The sequence below is a fragment of the Dama dama genome, chromosome 12 (genome assembly GCF_033118175.1).
Source record: "Dama dama isolate Ldn47 chromosome 12, ASM3311817v1, whole genome shotgun sequence".
In the NCBI taxonomy this organism is placed as follows: Eukaryota; Metazoa; Chordata; class Mammalia; order Artiodactyla; family Cervidae; genus Dama; species Dama dama.
In genome coordinates this window covers 50221607-50241482 of record NC_083692.1, presented here as the reverse complement: position 1 = coordinate 50241482, position 19876 = coordinate 50221607, and the positions used below count along the sequence as shown (strand labels likewise).

The following is a 19876-nucleotide window of genomic DNA, read 5'->3' as shown; positions in this document are numbered from 1 at the left end:
GGAGGCAGAGGAAACAAAAGGAGCACAACTCTGCATAGGAATTTCACAGTGTTTTATTTGGGGGACATATTCATGGCTGCTATTTACAATTTCATTTTTAATAACTATACATATTTCCATGGAACTGTTTGTATTGAACTTTTATTAGACAGGATAATAAAGGAAATATTATATTATTTAATGTAATATTTTTAATAAAATTATTTTAAAAATAATAAAGGGGGGCCTATTCTAGAATCCATGAGACCTAGTTCTAATCTCAGGAGTGTCCTGGGTTTAGAGCACTTAGCACATTGCTGTGTGTGTGTGTGTGTGTGTGTGTGTGTGTGTGTGTGCGCGCGCGCGCTCAGTTGTGTCCTACTCTTTATGACTCTACAGACTGTAGCCGCCAGGCTCCTCTGTCCGTGGGATTCTCTACTCCAGTGGAGTGGGCTGCCATTTCCTCCTCCAGGGGATCTTCCCAACGGGAAACCAAGTCTCCCGTGTCTCCTGCATTGGCAGACAGGTTCTTTACCACTGAGCCACCTGGGATCTCAGGACTACAGAAGGTCTTTGAGCAAGTCTCCCCATCTCTGAGCTTCGTACTTCCATCTATACCGTGGTCCTTTCCACCCGTATCATGCAAGCAGTCTCTTAGATCCTGAATCTTAGATCGTAAATGCAGGCTCCAGGGAAGAGCACTGAGATTGAGCACAGTGGCCACCAGATGGCACTCTTACTGTGCGGGAAAGAGGATGTCGCACTCCACTCTTCTCACAGAACCTTATCCCATGCCTCCAAATTTTCTATGAAAAGAATTTTCTGTGAGAGGCACCTTCTCTTCAGCACATACTGCTGCTGTTTAATCAGTCGTGTCCAACTCTGCGACCCCCCTGGGCTATATCCCACCAGCCTCCTCTGTCCATGGGATTTTCCAGGCAAGAATACTGGAGTGGGTTGCAATTACCTTCTCCAGGGGATCTTCCTGACCCAGGGATTGAACTCACATCTCCTGCTTGGCAGGTGGATTCTTTACCACTGAGCCACTGGGGAAACTCTCTTCAGCACATGAAGTGAATTTAACCACCTTATTTGGCCCATCACTTCCTTTTTTTCTAGCACTGATTTGTGGTGAATCTCTCACTGTCATTTAACAGATTAGGGGCTAAGATACCTGCCAGCATGCATGTCCTCCTTTCACTGTCTGGACCCTCTTGAGCTGGATATTTTGTGCTAAGGTCACAAGGCTTAAATGGAGGAGATTTGATGTGGCTTCCTGCCTGGCCTTACAGGTAAACAAGGTCATTGGTGTGCTGTGATTTGGGGGGGATACCATAAAAGTGTGTCAGTTGCATAGGGTACTATCATCAAGGATTCATTTCTTTGGCTAAGTTATTTTAAAAATTAACAACACCCATGAGATCCTTCATCTATTAAGCTATTAACACTTTAATGTGAATTAGTGAAGACCACTTGCTTACATCCTAATGTGTGTGTGTGTGTTTTAATTGCTCAGTCATGTCTGCCTCTTTGCAACCCCATGGACTGTAGCCCACTAGGCTCCTCTGTCCATGGGATTCTCCAGGCAAGAATACTGGAGTGTGTTCCCATTTCCTTCTCCAGGATATCCTGCTGACCCAGGGATCAAACCCAGGTCTTCTGCATTGCAGGCAGATTCCTTACCATCTAAGCCACCAGGGAAGCCCAAGAATACCCGAGTAGGTAGCCATTCCTTTCTCCAGGGGATCTTCCCGACTTAGGGATGGAACCCCGGTCTCCCTCATTGCAGGCAGATTCTTTACCGTTGGAGCCATCAGAGAAGCCCTTTTACATCCTAGTGCTTAAGGGGAAGCAAGAGACAGATAGGGTCTGTCTTGCCCTTGTCAGACTCTCGGGAACCTACTTCCCTGTCATCCTCACTTCTTGCCATATAGGGTCAAATAAGGGTCTGAGAATAAGGCAGTCTAGGTTTCATCTGAGATACTAGATGTGGATTCAAACTAGGAAATCTTCTGAGATGCTTGTCTTGGGTGGAAAACCCTGAAAGGATGGAACTCTAGAGACCCTTTGGAGTCCTATTACCACTCAAAGGTTTTCTTTTGAACCTTTGGTAGAGGATTATCAGCCAGCCTAGCTATTTCATAACTGGTATCTGCCCCTTCTACTCCTTTTTAATTTCTTTTATATAATGATGTCAGATTAATTTTTGGTAAATTGAAGTCCTAAACACATCAAACTTTTGCCCTAAATCCTTTGCTGCTCCCTATAATCTATAGAAAAGAGAGCAACAAAAATCCCAGAGTCTTGTTCTAGAAATCTAGTCCTCTATGATCTGAAACAATTGCTCTTCCAAGTTTCTTCATACAGCCTTCCAACTAGACTAAAGCATGTGTCATTTTAATATACTGTCTTTAGATACAGATGCCTCTTTGCTTGAAATAGCCTCTCTGTCTCTGATTGAACATGTCCAAATACTATAAAACAACCCTACTTTCACTCCCATAGTTCCTAAATTTGGAGCTGCAAATCTTCTCTCAACTCCTAGGGTTTGGTTAGTCATTTGACAGCTTCAACCTGTGTAAGACCCTATGCTCACCCTCTGAAACAGAACATAAACAAAGCAGTAAAGGGCATCTTTAGCACTGGGCCTTGAATAAGGAATTAGGAAGCTGCATGGATGAATGAATGCATGCATGAGGGGAAAAATCCTGATCCTAATAAGGGATGCGGTGCTCAGAGTTTGGCATTAGGTGATTTCAACATCACAGATGTGGGCTCCTGCCATATACTCAACAAAGCAAACAGAACAGGCAAGACCTGTTTTAGAACTACCATCACTCTTAGAGCTTTGGGTGAATCACCAAGCAAGGCTCAAAGCGAGGCCAAGTCACTCTGGCGCGTCTTTGTTTTAGGGGTCTTTGTGAACCTCACAGAGGTGTCTTGGTGGTGAGGTGAGGACAGTGGTCTCCTGGAGTGAACCTCAAGAAATTGGAATTAAAGGAAACTCGTGGGTTAATTCTGGTTTTTGGAAATAAGGAGATCTTTAACATATGTTCTCAATGGTCCATTGGAAGAATACAAAGGATCCATCCTAGCTGTGAACATTTTGTTCCACCTTTTCATGTTCTAGTATGGTCATTCTGGAACAGAGCTCCTCAACTGTGGTACTCTTAGCATTTTTGGCTGAATAATTCTTAGTTGTGGGGATCTGTCCTGGGTACTGTAAGATGCTTAGCAGTATCCCACGTTGGACTCTATCCACTAGATACTGGTGACAAGTTCTGCCCCCACCATGCCCAGCTGTGACAACCCAAAGTGTCACCATGCATTGCCAAATATCCTTGGGGGCAAAATTGCCACTGGCTGAGAACCACTGCTCTAGAAAATTCATTGTATTGTTTGTTCCTTAAAGATAGGGTATGTTGGCGACTTTCCTGGTGGTCCAGTGGTTAAGAATCTGCCTGGTGATGCAGGGGTCTTGTGTTCAATCCCTGGTCAGGGAACTAAGATCCCACATGCCATGGAGCAACTATGCCTGCATACCACAACTGGAGAGAGAGTCTGTGCACTGCAACAAAAGGTTCTGCATGACGTGGGGAAAATCCCATGTGCCGCAACTAAGACCCGACACCACAAAAGAAACAAAAAAGACAAGGAATGATGCTTGATTCTTTTTGTATCCTTCATCTCCTAAAACATATGTGGCACAGAGCATTTATCCATTCTTTTATTCAATAGCTTTCATTGAGGCTTTCTATGTGCTAGACCCTATTTCAGTCACTGCAGACAGAGCAGTGAAAACACGGTTGAGGTCCCTGTTCTCACAATGCTTATTCTGTAGTGGCTCCAATGCTCCCAGTGGTGGTGATTAGAATAGTGTCAGTGATTCCTCTCTGTCTCCCTCCCCCTTCTCTCTCTGTCTTACACACACACACATCATAAACCACCAGTGATACGTTCCACACTTATGACGAGGGTGCTCTTCCCCTCACCCTCCCATCTGTGCTCTCTTGGATCTCCAGGTCGGAGCCCAGCCTTCCCCATTGAGGCGCAGCAGGAATCTTCCTCCCTCTTCCCCCATCATTTCGTTACTTACGTGAACACCTCAAACCCCCAACCTGCCAAAGCAGTGAAGAGTCTAGGACTCAGGTCTCGAGCCGGGTTCATGGCACAGCCACTGTTCATTCCCAGAGAGGAGGCGATGGTAACAATCAGGAGGCCAATGATAACAGGCTCTAGACCTCTGGGGACTCCCAAGTTTCTTGAGTCAAAAATGGCAAAGATGACAATGAGGAGGAGCGTGGTGGCCACTACCTGGGTAAGGAGAAAATGTACGAGGGGTTCAACTTATATTCTTCCCACTGGCCCACCTCAAAATGCACCCTCTATTATTAAAAACAAACCTAGTAAAAAGCAACATACACTGGCTGAGCACCGTGTCAGAGCCTTTTCCTCTCATAGCAGTCCTAGACGTGGGTGCTCACATCTCTCTCCTTTACAGACTGGTTACCTGACCGAGGTGACACAGTCAGTGGCAATCAGGTGTGGATGCAGAGAGTTTAACTCTAGAGACTGCATCTCAACTACACTGACCTGCTAAGCTACTACCAGATAAATAGAGGGCAAGCTGCAGGCTGGAGAAATGAACAAAGGGGCTCATTCAAATTGGTGGGAAAAATGGTGTGAGATGTCAATAGATACATGGGCAAAGGAAATGAAAAGACAGCTCATGAAAGAAAAATAGATTTGAGAAACAAATAAGTGGGGAAAACTGATTGGTAATGAAAAAAATGCAAGCAATACTAAATGTTAGGGAAATGATATAGTCCTCTCAGGCTTTCCTGGTTGAACTAATCATGTTTTATACTTTTGAAAGGCAATGTAGCAATGATTTAGCAATATGTATTTTAAAAAGCCCATAAACATGTGTACTCAATTGGACCCAGTTGGATACTTGAGAACTACACCTTGGAAATAATCTAAAATATGGAAAAATCATAAAATGAGTATGCAAATACATAATTAAGCATTATTTATAGTACTGGAAAACTGGATTCCACATCAACAGGGCAAAAGCAATTGTGTAGTGCCCATTCTATAGTCTATTATACAGCCACTAAAAACAATAAATATGAAATCTGTCTGTACAATGTGATGATTAAATCACACATTAATATGAAATATTTTTCTAGGTTAACATGAAAATGAACAGGTATGTTTTTTTTTTTTTTAATTTAGAAAACAAAAACTATGTGGTAACATTTTTTAAAAAAGCAGAGGCTTCCCTCGTGGCTCAGTTGGTAAAGAATTCGCCTGCAGTGAAGGAGACCCGGGTTTGATTCCTGGGTCAGGAAGATCCACTGGAGAAGGAAATGACAACCCACTCCCGTATCCTTGCCTGGAGAACCCCCGTGGACAGAGGAGCCTGGCGGGCTACAGTTTATGGGGTCACAAAAGTCAGACATGACTGAGCGAGTAAGCACACACATGTGGTAAAAATTTTTTTTTTCACATGTGGTAAAAATTTTTTTTTTCACATGTGGTAAAATTTAAAATTTATGACAGGTAAAAAATTATATGTGCACTACATTTTATACTTGAAAATAACATAAAAGACAAGTTGTAAGGGATTATACAAACAATGGTAGCAGGTATTTTGAAGTGGTGTGGTATAGAGGGTGTTTCCCCCAGTCTCTACTTTCTAAAATTTCTAAACTATTATTTGGAAATCGTATTACTATTTTACTTTAACAACGAAATGACAGCCACTATCTACCAGATACTTATTATGTGCCAGGTACTTCCTTGCTTTTTCTCATTAGAACCTCACACTAATCTGTGAGATAAATCCTATTTATTCACAATTTACAGATGAGAAAAGGAGGATTGAAAGAGGTTAAGAAACTTGCCCAAGGGCACAGAGCTCCTAAGCAGAAGAATCAGGATGAGACTCAGACAGCTGATTTAAGAACAGAATAGTTGTGCTCTTGGCTACATGACAAATGCTTGGATGCCCCTTGTTTAAATGTCAATAAGGAGAGACACTTCTAGCTGCCTGGAGAATCTAGATAAACCTATATACATGGGGAGACACCAAGGACCCTCAGCTCGCCTACCACACTTAACAGTTCTTGAACTGAGAACAAAACGTCTTTTCTCCAGATCTCTACATTTACATGATGTGAATAAATGAGACAGTTTTGCAAAGCAAACCCCGTTTGCCCCTACTGGGGTTGAAATGTCCACTCCTCCACTTTTCTCTGAATTTCAGCTGATGTGAAACAAGTGTACTTTTTAAAGAGGAAGCAGGAAACTCTTAGTGATTCAACTTTGGCAAGTGCAAGAATTTGTCAGCAAAGCTAGGGTTATGCTTAGGGACCTCCAACTTTGGAAACACAGACTTTCCTTTCTGATAGGCCTGTGATGTTCCTATGCATCCTCCTTATTAGATTATGTCTTTTCACTGAAGTTGGGTCTTTGTTGCACATACACTTACTTGTTCTGCAAACGCATTCGCCAGAGACAGATACGGAGCTGGGTATGTTGCGAAAATGTGTGCTGTTGCATTTTCTCCCACGATGAGCAGTTTTCCACCAGCAAAAGACATAAATGCGTCTATAGAAGACAGAACTCTGGCACGTTAGTGTCCTTTGGGCAGAAGAGAGGGTGGCCTATGCTTGGTCTTGTGCTGAGCAAGTACAAACAAATAGCCAGGTTCAGTTTGGCAGATCCATATCATTCGCCTCTCTTTGTTTCATAGTATGGTAGTTTTAGAGATGCCCAGAGAGCTCCCAGGGTGACGGGTCAGAGAGAGAAAGCCCTGGCTGCCCCGGATGGTTCTCCCTACACTTGAGCCAAGTCCTTATTCAGTGGGTCTTGGGAACCAGTTTTCTCTGAGGGGATTGTTAGAATTTGTAAGATTGACTAAAAGCCAAAGTGAAGCTTAGACCTGCTCTAGGCAGAATTCATGATTCCCAGAGGGTTCTCAGTAACCCCTAATACCAGTCCAGCATTTGAGGGCATCAAGTACAGTGAAGATGCGCTTAGAGCAAGAGACACAGCAGACCCTGACATAGCCGGTGTGGTCTAGGTTGTCCCAGACCCCCAGGCCTCTCCTGACCCAGCAGCTGACTCTCCAGGTTTCTGGTCTGATCTCAAGTTCTCCTTCAGTTTTCTTACACTCTAATTCTTAGGATAGTCTGTGGGAAAAGGTGCCTTTCCACAGGTACTGCTATTAGGCTTGGCTCATAAATTCTAGTTTCCTAAGTGTTCCAGCTTGAGAGATATAAGGTATTGAGATTTACTTTGGGTTAGATACAAGGAACTACTTTAACAGTTGATTTTATGGAACCCCAAGAGTTTTTAGTTTGAAGGGATTCTGAAGGCATCTAGTTCATTCCCTCATTTTCCAGAGGAGGAAACTGAGACCAATAAGGTCAGATGACTTATTGAAGCCACACAGCTACTTACTTAGTTCACATGGAACTAAAGTCTGGATCTTCCATTGTCAGAACTTTGATTCCCCCAGGACTGCTGCCAAATGGAAGCCCTGGCTGTTGGACAAAAGGGAGATGGGGTTCCCTACTCACCCCATTTCTCTGCTGTGTTCCTTCCCTCAAAGGCTTTGCTCCAAATTCCTTCTCTAAATACTTACTCATCATTCCCTTTGCCGCTAGTCAATGACTTCTCTCCCAGCCAATTCAGAGAAAGCCATGGAGAAGCCAGTCGCCTGTTGTTTGCTTTGGCATTGTTTACACTGTAGTACTTGTTGGGTCTAAAGATAGAATTCCTTTATGTTCTCCCCTTCATTTAAGTTGTAATCATTTTCACTAAGAGGCTTCATGAATGTGCCCTGAGAATAATGTTGGCCCTGTTAATTAGAACTTAGGACCCTTAAAAGTGCTTCCCTGATGGCTCAGATGGCAAAGAATCCACCTGCAATGCAGGAAACCCAGTTTCAATCCCTGGACTGGGAAGATCCCCTGGAGAAAGGAATGGCAACCCATTCCAGTATTCTTGCCTGGAGAATTCCATGGACAGAGGAGCCTGGCAGGTTACAGTCCATGGGGTCACAAAGAGTTGGACACAACTGAGCAGCCAACACTTTCACTTTCATTCAGGACACTTAGAACTGCCTGTCAAGTGTATGATAGACTCTGTCCTGTTCTTCCTTGTCTCACCTCTTCCTGCCAAGTAATCCTGAATTTCAGCTTAGACCCAGCCCTCCCTAATCTCTGAACTTGGGGGCCCTACTCACCATAGTAAATGCCAAAGAGGGTTGCAGACCCTACAAAGGCTCCCAAGAGCTGGGCCCCCACATAAAAGGGGAATTTGAACCACTTCATCCGTCCAAAAAGACACAATGCGAAAGAAACAGCTGGGTTGACGTGGCCACCTGCAAAGAAGACAAGGTGATTAAGAAAGTCAGAGGGCAGGCCAGGGAGAACTATTGTGAAGAAAAGCTTGTCTAGGGACTTCAGGCAGAACTCAGTCTTCTAGGTAAGGAACCATATGTGAGGACACAGAGGGGGGTGTGTGTGAGAGTGGGGAGGAAGAGAGGACTATTAATCCTCATGGCATCGTTAGATACTTTTCAGGAAGTTTAGCTTTCTCAAAGTCAAATTTATAAAGAAACTTGTACTCAAGTGGCTTATTTTCCATCTCTGTCTATTTATATGTCTATCATTCTGTCCATCTATCATCTCTGTCTACTGGGCTTTCAGTTCAGTTTAGTCACTCAGTCGTGTCTAACTCTTTGCAACCCATCATGGACTGCAGCACACCAGGCCTCCCTGTCCATCACCAACTCCCAGAGCTTGCTCAAACTCATGTCCATCGAGTCAGTGATGCCATCCAACCATCTCATCCTCTGTCATCCCCTTCTCCTGCCTTCAGTCTTTCCCAGCATCAGGGTCTTTTCAAATGAGTCAGTTCTTCGCATCAGGTGGCCAAAGTATTGGAGTTTCAGCTTCAGCATCAATCCTTCCAATGAATATTCAGGACTGATTTCGTTTAGGATGGACCAGTTAGATCTCCTGGCTGTCACTCTCAAGAGTCTTCTCCAACACCACAGCTCAAAAGCATCAATTCTTCAGTGCTCAGTTTTCTTTATAGTCTAATTCTCACATCCGTACATGACTACTGGGAAAACCATAGCTTTGACTAGATGGACCTTTGTTGTCAAAGTAATGTCTCTGCTTTTTAATATACTGTTTAGGTTGGTCATAGCTTTTCTTCCAAGTGTCTTTTAATTTCATGGCTGCAGTCAGCATCTGCAGTGATTTTGGAGTCCCAGAAAATGAAGTCTGTCATTGTTTCCATTGTTTCCCCATCTATTTGCCATGAAGTGACGGGACTGGAGGGGCCATGATCTTCATTTTTTGAATGTTGAGTTTTAAGCCAGCTTTTTCACTATCCTCTTTCACTTTCATCAAGAGGCTCTTTAGTTCTTCTTTGCGTTCTGCCATAAGGGTGGTGTGTCATCTGCATATCTGAGGTTATTGATATTTCTCCTGGCAATCTTGATTCCAGCTTGTGCTTCATCCAGCCCAGCATGTTGCATGATGTACTCTGCATATAAGTTAAATAAGCAGGGTGATAATATACAGCCTTGACATACTCCTTTCTCAATTTGGAACCAGTCTGCTTTTCCATGTCTGGTTCTAACTGTTGCTTCTTAACCTGCATACAGATTTCTCAGGAGGCAGGTAAGGGGGTCTGATATTCCCTTCTTTTTAAGAATTTTCCACAGTTTGTTCTACTGGGCTTTGCCTATCTATAAATCAATAACCCCAAAGAGGTTGATGTAAACTGTTAGCTTCAGTATATTTTAAAATCAATATATTTATATAATATACTTAGAAGATTTAATTCTATATTAAATTGTATATTAGTATATTAAATATAAATTAGTATATTAAATTCTATATTGCTGCTGCCGCCAAGTCGCTTCAGTCGTGTCCGACTTTGTGCGACCCCACAGACGGCAGCCCACCAGGCTCCCCCGTCCCTGGGATTCTCCAGGCAAGAACACTGGAGTGGGTTGCCATTTCCTTCTCCAATGCATGAAAGTGAAAAGGGAAAGTGAAGTCGCTCAGGCTGTGTCCAACTCCTCGCGACCCCATGGACGGCAGCCTACCAGGCTCCTCCGTCCATGGGATTTTCTAGGCAACAGTACTGGAGTGGGTTGCCATTGCCTTCTCCAAAATTCTATGTTAGTAATTCCTAACTCCATGTCCAGAGGATATAGAAGTAATATTAGGACTGAAAAAGAGACATGTCTTTAATGGCCCTCTCTTGGTGGGCTCTGCCTCTCACTGAGGTAAGGGGCTCAGTTTATTTTGAGGTGGTCACAACCTCTGAATGGATTCTCTGTAGTTTCTCTGCAAAGACAATGTATATCTCACACACAGAAATAGAATAACATTTCCTTCACTCCAACCTAAACTCTGACTCAAGAAATCATTCTCTTTGGTTCTTACCCATTTGCAAGTTCAGGCAGAGGGCTTGTTGTAGGCTACTGCTATCCCCAGCTGACTTTGCTGTGGCAGCAACAACTACACATATTGAACACTTGCCAGATGCTGTCATATGGGCAATTACACGCACTTGATCCTCCTAAGAAACCGGTGAGATGCCTCCTACTCCAGTTTACTGGTTGGGAAACTGAGAAGTCAAGTAACAGTTTACGGTCACATGGCTAATAAGTGGTAGGTGTCAGATTAAAATCCAAGCTTATTTGAACTCTAGGGCCTATGTTTTGACTTTTCTAGGTTTTCTTTACCAAGTTTATAAAGGTTTTCTCTGCCTTAGAAGGCAGGCAAAAAAATTTCAAAAGTCATCTTTGAACATATGGGCTTGATTCCTAGGGACAAAGGACACACATGTGAAACATTTAGTGTGTGTGTTGGGGGGATTAGAGTGACTGTCAGTGTAACCACACTGAAATGTGGATCTCCGGGTTGTGGAAATAACTGTAAACAAAGCAGTGATAATGATGATGATGGTGATGATGACGATGACACTTTGCCATTTGACTCCACACAGAACCTACTGATAAGCTTGTTTTTGGAAGCCTCCCTCCTCTCATTGCCTCCAGGAAGAAAGTTGTGCTTCTCCTGAATCTCTAAGCCAAGGTGGGCTTGCAGTGGGGAGGGATTCTGACTGCTGGCTAAACTATGAGCGCCCTGTCTTCACCTGCCTCTGCCCCTCAGGGGCTCATATGAACAAGAAAATGTCAATACATCAAAGCACAGGTGACTTCCTGAAGACTTACACATGCGTCACCTGTTTTGTTTTGCTTTTAAATCTAAGAGAGTCATAATTCTGGAGGCTGGCAAGAGCACAGCTTACTAGGAAGCTGGAAACAGGGCTTAGAAGAGGGGACCACACAGGGCAGGGGAGAAGTTCCTGGAGCCAGCCCTGTTTCTCTTCTTCCAGAGGCCAGTTGGAGGGTCACCGCCACCCGGCCAGCCTGGAGGGACCCAATGTGAAAGGACGTGGGGACATAAGAAATCACCTCCAATCAAAAATATCTCCCCTGAGATGAGTCCACCAATGGGAGAGTTATTATTTAGCAAGCTCCTCTTCCAAAATAAAACTTGGTGTAGGTTTAAAGCATAAAAGATTTATGCTTTTAGTCTCTCAAAAGCACTCTGAGGCTAAAACTACTATTCACCTTGACTTTCACATACCAAAAGGCACTTAATAGGTGTTCAAGATATGAAAGTTGGGGATGTAAATAGCCAGAGGTCTTTATTGAGATAGCTCAGGCTACAAAGATCTACAGAGGGAAAGCTGTTTGAGGGTCAGAGAGGGTGTGTCTGGGAGGGCACTTTGCAAAGCAATGAGGAGAGTTTCTCTTTGCAGAGATGCTCACCCTCACCTGAAAGACAAAACAGACTGCAGAAGAAACAGGAGTGTTCAGCTGGAGAGGGCCATGCGTGTATCTTGGCTGTCAAAGTGGTTGTGATGGTCAGATTATTCACACAAAGACCCAGGGGCGGGGGGGTGGAACCAAAGCCCAGGAGGAGGTCTGAGATGAAAGTCTTACATGAGCAAGGTGATCCGGTTCAGGGTTCTGTCCTAGACGAGTCCCCTTCTCCCTGCCACCCACAGACAACTCTGTGACGGAGATAATCCTACTATTTTAGCTCTCATTAAGCAATCTTGCTTTTTTTCTGGAGATTTTTATTGCCTATAAAATGCTGCATCAGAAACAACTGCCCTAGTCAAGGGACAAGTCAGCAGAGCAAATGCTGAGTGTGGCGTGGTGCATAATCAAGACATTGCAAGACATTGCAGTCTGATTGACCAGACTGGATTGCCAGATTCCTGGCAAGCTCACAAGGGGGCAGGGTAAGTGAGTCCAGTGCAGAGAAGTAACGCTTTCTGTTCCAAAACCAGAGTCAGCTGACCTTCCCAGTTTGGACCACAAAGTGGGGTCCCATTTATGTTTATGCCTAATATACATTGGTTATTTTTGGAATTCCCAAAGAGGGCCTCACAAGTGTCCACAAACCAGTATGTTAGTTGCAGCCACTATGAGAGAATCACCTCCCCCTCACCATCCCCGCCCCCACCCCCCCCACCCCCAGGCATCTTCCTTTCCTATTCCCGGGCTGTTAAAACCAATACTGAGTCTGCACTGATGTCATCTTTGGGCCAGTGTGTTATCTGTGCCTGGTTCCCCCAGTTCCCAGGGAACCTGAATAGCGCTTAGTTCCAAACAGAGATGGGAGATAACCTCTCCTTCCCCAGCTCAACACTGCCATCCCAGGTGGCTCAGTGGCAAAGAATCCGCCTACCAATGCAGGAGATGTGGGTTCAATCTCTGGGTCAGGAAGATCCCCTGGAGAAGGAAACGGCAACCCACTCCATATTCTTGCCTGGAGAATTCCATGGACAGAGGAGCATGGCAGGCTATAGTCCATCGAGTTGCAAAGAGTTGGACACGACCTAGCGACTAAACAACAGCAATAGCTGCCTTCTATTAGCCAGGCTCAGAGACTGTTTTCCTTGCATTTGGGGATCTCACAACCTCTCCAGAACACATTGGACAACTCCCGAGCCTTGCTCAGAAACAGCGTTTGGTGAAAACAAGCCCTTCTGAGCGCAGGGGCTTAACCAACCCTAGGCTAAAGGCCAGATGGGGAGACCTCACACCATCTTTCACTCCCTCTTCTCCCCTCCTGCTGGTCTCTGCTCCTTTCCTCCCATGATAACTCCAAATATATTAGTGTATGCAAACGGACGTTGACAGCGGTGGTGGTGAAGTGTTAGCTACATTGGTAAGGTCTGGGACCAATTTATCCTAAGTAAATATTTGGTGATATTCAATTCAGGGAGTTAGGTAGGTGAAATACTGCCAAACCACATCTCCACCTTAAAAAAGTAGCTGAGAATATGCCTACATTTATATTGCATGGCTTGTGGAAACCACACTTGTCTGAATATAGTTGGGAGGGCATGGGGGGTGGGGGAGGCAGTGGATAATTCTGCATGCTTGTTTGAAGCCAAGAAGGTATTCTGCCTCGGTGTCAAGGCCTGCACCGTCATCAAGCCTTGGCCCATTCAGGGTGGCCCCCTGGTTATTTTTGCATCTCGGGTAGGCAGTAGAGTGTGGGATCACAGCAAAGGCTCGGCACAAGTTTGAACAGAAATAACTGCTCCTATTTAACAAATCACATACATGGGAATCTGTAACCTGGACTACCTTGGGATCTGTGTGTCCCTATGATATGGAGAGGCTGCCAGTCAGCAAATGATTGTTCCAAGCACCTAGTCCCTGGAGGCTTTGAGGGGGTCTGGGTAGTCATTCTTCAGTGCTACAATGGCAGTGCTTGTCACCGGTCCAGCCAGCTCACCTGCAGGATCCTCCCCTGGACCGTCCTGCCCTGTACTGGACCTGCACAGCCCTGTCTAAACTGCCTTTCCCATGATAGATCATTGGAAGTTTTGTTTAGTAATGGGGACCTGTGCTTTGCTGTCTTGTGGACCCGGGCCAAATCTTTGATTTGCCTTTTTACCAGCTGTGGGATGTCTGGCAGTTAATTTAACCCCTTGGGGGCTTCCCAGATGACACAGTGGTAAAGAATCCGTCTGCCATTGCAGGACACACAAGAGACACAGATTCGATCCCTGGGTTGAGAAGATCTCCTGGAGTAGGAAATGGCAACCCATTCCAGTATTCTTGTCTGGGCAATCCCATGGACAGAGGAGCCTGGTGGGCTATAGTCCATGGGGTTGGAAAGACATGACTGAGCACAAACCCAAAGCAAAAAGCAAAAATCCTCAGGGCTCCAGTTTTCTCTGTAGAATGGACAGTAATACCTGCCTCAGAGTGCTGCTGTAGAAGAGAGAGGAGATAATACAGAAGAGAAAGGAGATATATTGTATACAGCACCCCATACAGTGTCCAGCACACTGGGGTCCCCTTCTTCCCTTATCACCAACAGTCTTACCTTAGTGTTCTGAGTCCCCAAGACAAGGCTGCTGAAGATTGCGCAACCCTTTGGGAAGTGGATCATTTCCACAGTTCCTTCCTAAGGTCCCAGGCTGCATTAAGTATCATTTCATTTTGCTTCTCAGAACCTCGAGAATCACTTTTAATTAGTCTACCACTCAGGGCAGGGTTGGACCAAGACCTGCTGACTAGCCCTGCACCTCCATGAAAGCACCAGCTACTTTGCAAATCACTGATTGCTCTGATAAAGGTCTAGGGAATTGCCTCTGTTGGAGTGATCTTCACAGGGCCATTCGCAGAATATCTGGGAAGTGGTTTTAAGAGTGAGATGGAGCTTGTAAAAGAATGTATTGACAGGTAAAGAATACCATTCGGTGTCCGGATTTAGGAATCAGTCAGTTCTGAGTTCCAACCCTCATCTCTGTCTCTTGCTGCAGGTTGCCACAGTGGCAAGTCACTTACCATTTATTTGCTGGCCATTTAAAATTGGTCATTTATAAAAATAGAGTCAAAGACATATTCTTGTAGGACTGCTGAGATCTATAACAGTTAAGGTATGTAAAGCACCCAGAATATGGCTGAGTTAGTAGCAGTTGTCGTTGTTTCTGGTACTTACCAGAGACACCTGCAGCCACATAAATGGCCATCACAACTGCCATTGGAAATCCAATATTGATAGTGATGATGCCTCCGAAGTGTCCTCGACTGAGAACAGCTTGGGCAACAGAACCACATCCAAGGACCTGGAATGAGAGGAAACTCAACAAATGAGTGAAGATGGCCACCATCAAAGACAATGGGAAGCCACAGTAACAAGAAGCATTTTTCAAGCACATTCACAAACCAGGCTGCCACAGACCTCGTATAAATCCGCTTATAATCTTCCAACTGTGCACAGGTAGCAAAATGCTGGTCCCGAGGCTGCATCTGGATTATGGATGAGTTTTGTTAGGCCTTCACAGTGTTAAAATTTTTAATGAATCTATAAATTGAGTAATATGGTAATCATTTCATTTTACATAAATATCTAATCATTATGTTATAAAACTGAAACTATTAACATAATGTTGTATGTCGATTATACTTCAAAAAGAAAGGGTGAGAGGAAGGGAGGGTAGAAGGTGGGGGAAGAAAGGAACATTTGGTGACGGAGGGTTATTGGGAAAGATGAAACAGTTGCATAAAGTTTGGTAGGAAAGCAACAGGACAATACCCAACCATCAGCCATCCTCACACTGTGGTTTAAAGAGCCAGTGTGGTCCTGGAGGAATGTCTGGGGCTGTAGGATCATTGCTTCTGGATGTAGATCATTGTAGATCATTGCTTCTGCATGTCAAGTAGCCAAACTTTTTCTAGAATACAGATCCCAGTTTGGGTTTCTTAACTAAAGAAGAGCACCAACTGTGGGGAGGACTCTGCATCAAGTAATGGATATGATTTGAGGGTATGTGAAAAAAGTTTTCAGAAACAAATGTATTCAAGGAACAAGAAACAAAGAATAGGAAGGCTCCTTATCAGGATGATAATAACCAACTATGGTGTCTCTTCACAAAAGGATGAGAAGGGAAGTCTGAGCTTGAAATAAGAGAGGATGCACATCAACCATTTCCTGATAGTGATGAATTAATTCTAAATAGCTCCCTTGGGGCTCATTTGTGAAGTCCTTCAGAGAAATACGATTTACAAACAAGGGATGTTTAACACATATAGAGTGGTTTTGTTTTACTCCTCCCTGAAGGCAGAGAAATTACCTAGATGATCTTTGAACACCCCCTCCAGTCCCTGATTCTAAGATATATCGACTTAACTCTAACTGCTAGACAGTAGGGAGAGGGAGGACCTGACATCTGGAGGGGTGCACCAGGGCTGCACATCACAGGCATGGGGCTGTCTTTGATGTTAATGACAGATTTGCTCCAGACCCTGTACTGAGAGCCAAGTTAAGTTGCATCAGGAACATGGTTCCCTTTCCCTTTTTAAGAAATGAAAAATTCCTCTGAGTCCATCTCACAGCCTACCAATTTCACCTAGACTTGACATTATTTTTTCTAGAATCCTTATCTGTTATAATAAATGTCAGAATTAAAACCACACTGCTGTCTTTCTTTTTAATTTAAGACCAATTAAATGCCCCAAGTACAACTTCCAAGCTAACTGTCATTTTGGCAGCTTCTTCTGAAAAGAGCAAAAAAACAAAACAAAACATTCCTGACAGCTTAGAAGATCTGATTTAGACAACCAGGGGTAAGGAGAGACACATTCAGACACGGGCCAGTCCTTAGCAATTACCACTTTCCAAATAAGCTTCTTCCCTCTTTTATGGTGTGATATTCATGGACTTGTGATATTCTACAGGGGGCGTAAAAGCTTTAAAAGGTCTGAGTGGACCTGGGGAGGCTTCTGGTCTGTCAAACTTCATTGTGATTAATACTGTCCTCTTCCACCCTAGAAGGTGAAATTGCTTTTTTGTTCTTTTCTAGGGAGGATAACTGATGGCATCACCGACTCAATGGACATGAGTTTGAGCAAGCTCCAGGAGTTGGTGATAGACAGGGAAGCCTGGCGTGCTGCAGTTCATGGGGGTCACAAAGAGTCAGATACTACTGAGCAACTGAACAAAACTGAAGTGAAGCTGTGCACTTCTGGAAATGAGCAGAAGGAGAAATAAACAAGGTAAGCACTTCAGTTTGCTTAGTCAGAAATTGCTGTTCAGAAGATTTCAGCCCATGTTGACATCATTTCTTCCTAATTTTTAAATACTCTTACTATAGCCTGAAAATTAATGAGGCAGACAAGTAATTGCCTGCTGGTATCTTTTCTTGCCTGCTTCCTCTCTCCTGTATTCACAGCACCAGGGAAGTAGACCTTGGCTATCCTGACATTATCATACTCTGATCACTAGGAAATTGGTCACTCACCCTTGTTTCCTTCTTCTGAGTGCCCACTGTAATTTTCTTCTTTAAAAAAAATGAGAGAACTGTCATTTATAGTATTGCTGATAGAATTTCCAACATGATTCCATGCTCTAACCATTAAGAACTGCCTTATTGTTCCCCTTCTTAGACACAGGAAGAGCCATGCTGTCTCAATTTTTCCGGTCTTCGCTATCAAGAAATCTTTTTTGGATTCATCACCCTTTCATAGTCTTCTCACTAAACCTAATCTTTTCTCTCTGTAATTCATTTGTACTGTCCCTACTGAACAATTTGTACTTAGTTGTTTTCCAAGTGCCTGATCCTGATTTCCTTATCTAGAAAACAGTCTCTAAGATTCTCTTGCATACCAACAGGGGATAGTATGCAACTCTGTTCTGTTTCCTTGGGTGGTGTGTTTCCCAAGCCTACCACCAGTCCTTCTGTGCCTGCCATCCACAGACCTCCAGTGTCTCTTTCACCTTCATGCCAGGATCCAGCACCTACTTTCTCCAGAAGACTTAGAAAATCACAAAACCATGTAGGGGAGGGAGGGTATTACAAAGCCATGGATCTAGCCTTCACTGTGCTGCCCAAAATCCTCTTTCATATTCTCCCAATTGTTTCACCAAACCTTCTCTGCTCTCATTAGCCCAAGGCACCCAATTCCCTTTCTGAAAATAATACCTCCTTTTACTTGACTCAGCACCTGTTAAGTGGCCTCTAAGATCAAGGGCAATTCAGAACATCACATAAACATTGCATTCCAGTTATTCAGTGATATGCAACTATTCCCAAATTTAGTGGCTTAAAATGGCAACGTTTATTTTGCTTGTGAATCTGTCATTTGGGCAAAGTTTGGTAGAGCATCTTATCTCTACTCCAGTTGGTATCAAATGTGATGATTCAAAACTTGAAGGACTGGAATTGTCTGAAGGCTCACATGCCTAGAGGTTGATGTTGGCAGGCAACTGATGCCTCACCTGGGATGGTGGCCAACACACCTACACACAGCCTCTGTGTGGCTTCGCCAGGTTCCAGGGGGTGAGCATGGTATAGCCTCCAGAGCCTGCATTCTTAAACCCTGCATTATGCTACCTCTCAGCCATGACTGTGTTGCTTCTGAATTCGATAGCACACAAACTACAACATCCTAAATAACCATTGACCTGGCCCATGTTGGTTGCCTTTAGCCACAGGGAGCTTATTACCACATCAGGTAGCTCGTTCAATATATTATTGGTGTTCAGTGGTTGGGGAGCCCTTCCTTACATGAAGCTGTAGTCTTTTATCCTATAACTTCTGTTCATTAGCTCCTGGCTTAGTCTTGGGATCTCAGAGAAGAAGCATCTTTTACATACCAGGCATTCCACTAAGTGGAGGGAGATAAAAGTCCTCCCTAATTTTTTTCTGCTGAATGTTTGTCCCTTCATCTTGGATCCTTAGGGCTCCTCAGATCCCAATGAGTCTCGCCTAGATAAGCTCAAGGTTGTTAGCATCTCTCTTAAAACACAGAGCCCACGAATGGGCACAATCCTCCTTTATTTTTTGAAGCCTTTAAAAATGTTTTTTATTTAAGATTAAAATCCTGTACAGATTGTCTTAGAGAATTCTCTAATTCTCTAAATTCTCTCTTAGAGAGAATATGAGGCATATATAAAAATATAAAGAAAAAACAATCACAATACCTTTATCTATGAGCAGACATTATAAAACTTTGGCTTATTTCTTCCCAGTAATTTAAAAAAATATTTATTTATTTAAGTATAATTGACCTACAACACTGTCAACAACAACAACTGACCTACAATGTCAGTTCCAGGTATACAACACAATGATTCATTATTTTCATACATTACCATGATCTCTGCAAGTCTGGGTGCCATCTGTCACTATACAAATTTATTATAATATTACTGACTATGTTCCCCATGCTGTACTTTTCATTCCTGTGACTCATTTCTTTTATAATGTGAACTTTGTACCTCTTTAATTTCCCTCACCTATTTCACTCATCCCTCCTCTGCCCTCCCCTTTGGCAACCACTTGTTTGCTCTCTATATCCTTGAGTCTGTTTCTATTTGTTATGTTTGTTCATTTATTTTGATTTTATATTCTCTGTTTGACTTATTTTACCTAGCATAATACCCTTGAGGTCCAACCACATTGCCACAAATTGCACAATTTCATTAGTTTCTTATGGTGGTGTAGTATTCCATTGCATAGACATACCCTATCTTCTTTATTCATTAATCTATTGATGGACTCTTAGGTTGTTCCTATATTTTGGCTATTGTAATTAGTACTGCAGTGAACATAGGCATGCATATAACTTTTCAAATTAGTGTTTATTTCTTTTGGCTAAATACCCAGGAATGGAACTGCTAGATCATGTGGTAGTTCTATTTTTAATTTTTTGGGAAACACCCATCCTGTTTTCTATAGTGGCTGCACCAATTTACATTCCCATGAATAGTGCATGAAGGTTCCCTTTTCTCCACATCATTGCCAACACTTGTTA

At 43.5% G+C, this 19876-nt stretch overlaps 1 protein-coding gene across 1 annotated transcript in view; it reads right to left on the bottom strand.

The window, feature by feature from the left end:
• AQP9 (aquaporin 9) overlaps positions 1-19876 on the bottom strand; it is a 43253-nt gene that overhangs the window by 2304 nt on the left and 21073 nt on the right. The window contains exons 2-5 of the mRNA XM_061157254.1: positions 15060-15186; positions 8237-8374; positions 6476-6594; positions 4076-4293 (exon numbers count right to left, since the gene is read on the bottom strand). Coding sequence (XP_061013237.1) covers positions 4076-4293; positions 6476-6594; positions 8237-8374; positions 15060-15186 — 602 coding nt within the window. The remainder of the gene's footprint in view (positions 1-4075; positions 4294-6475; positions 6595-8236; positions 8375-15059; positions 15187-19876) is intronic.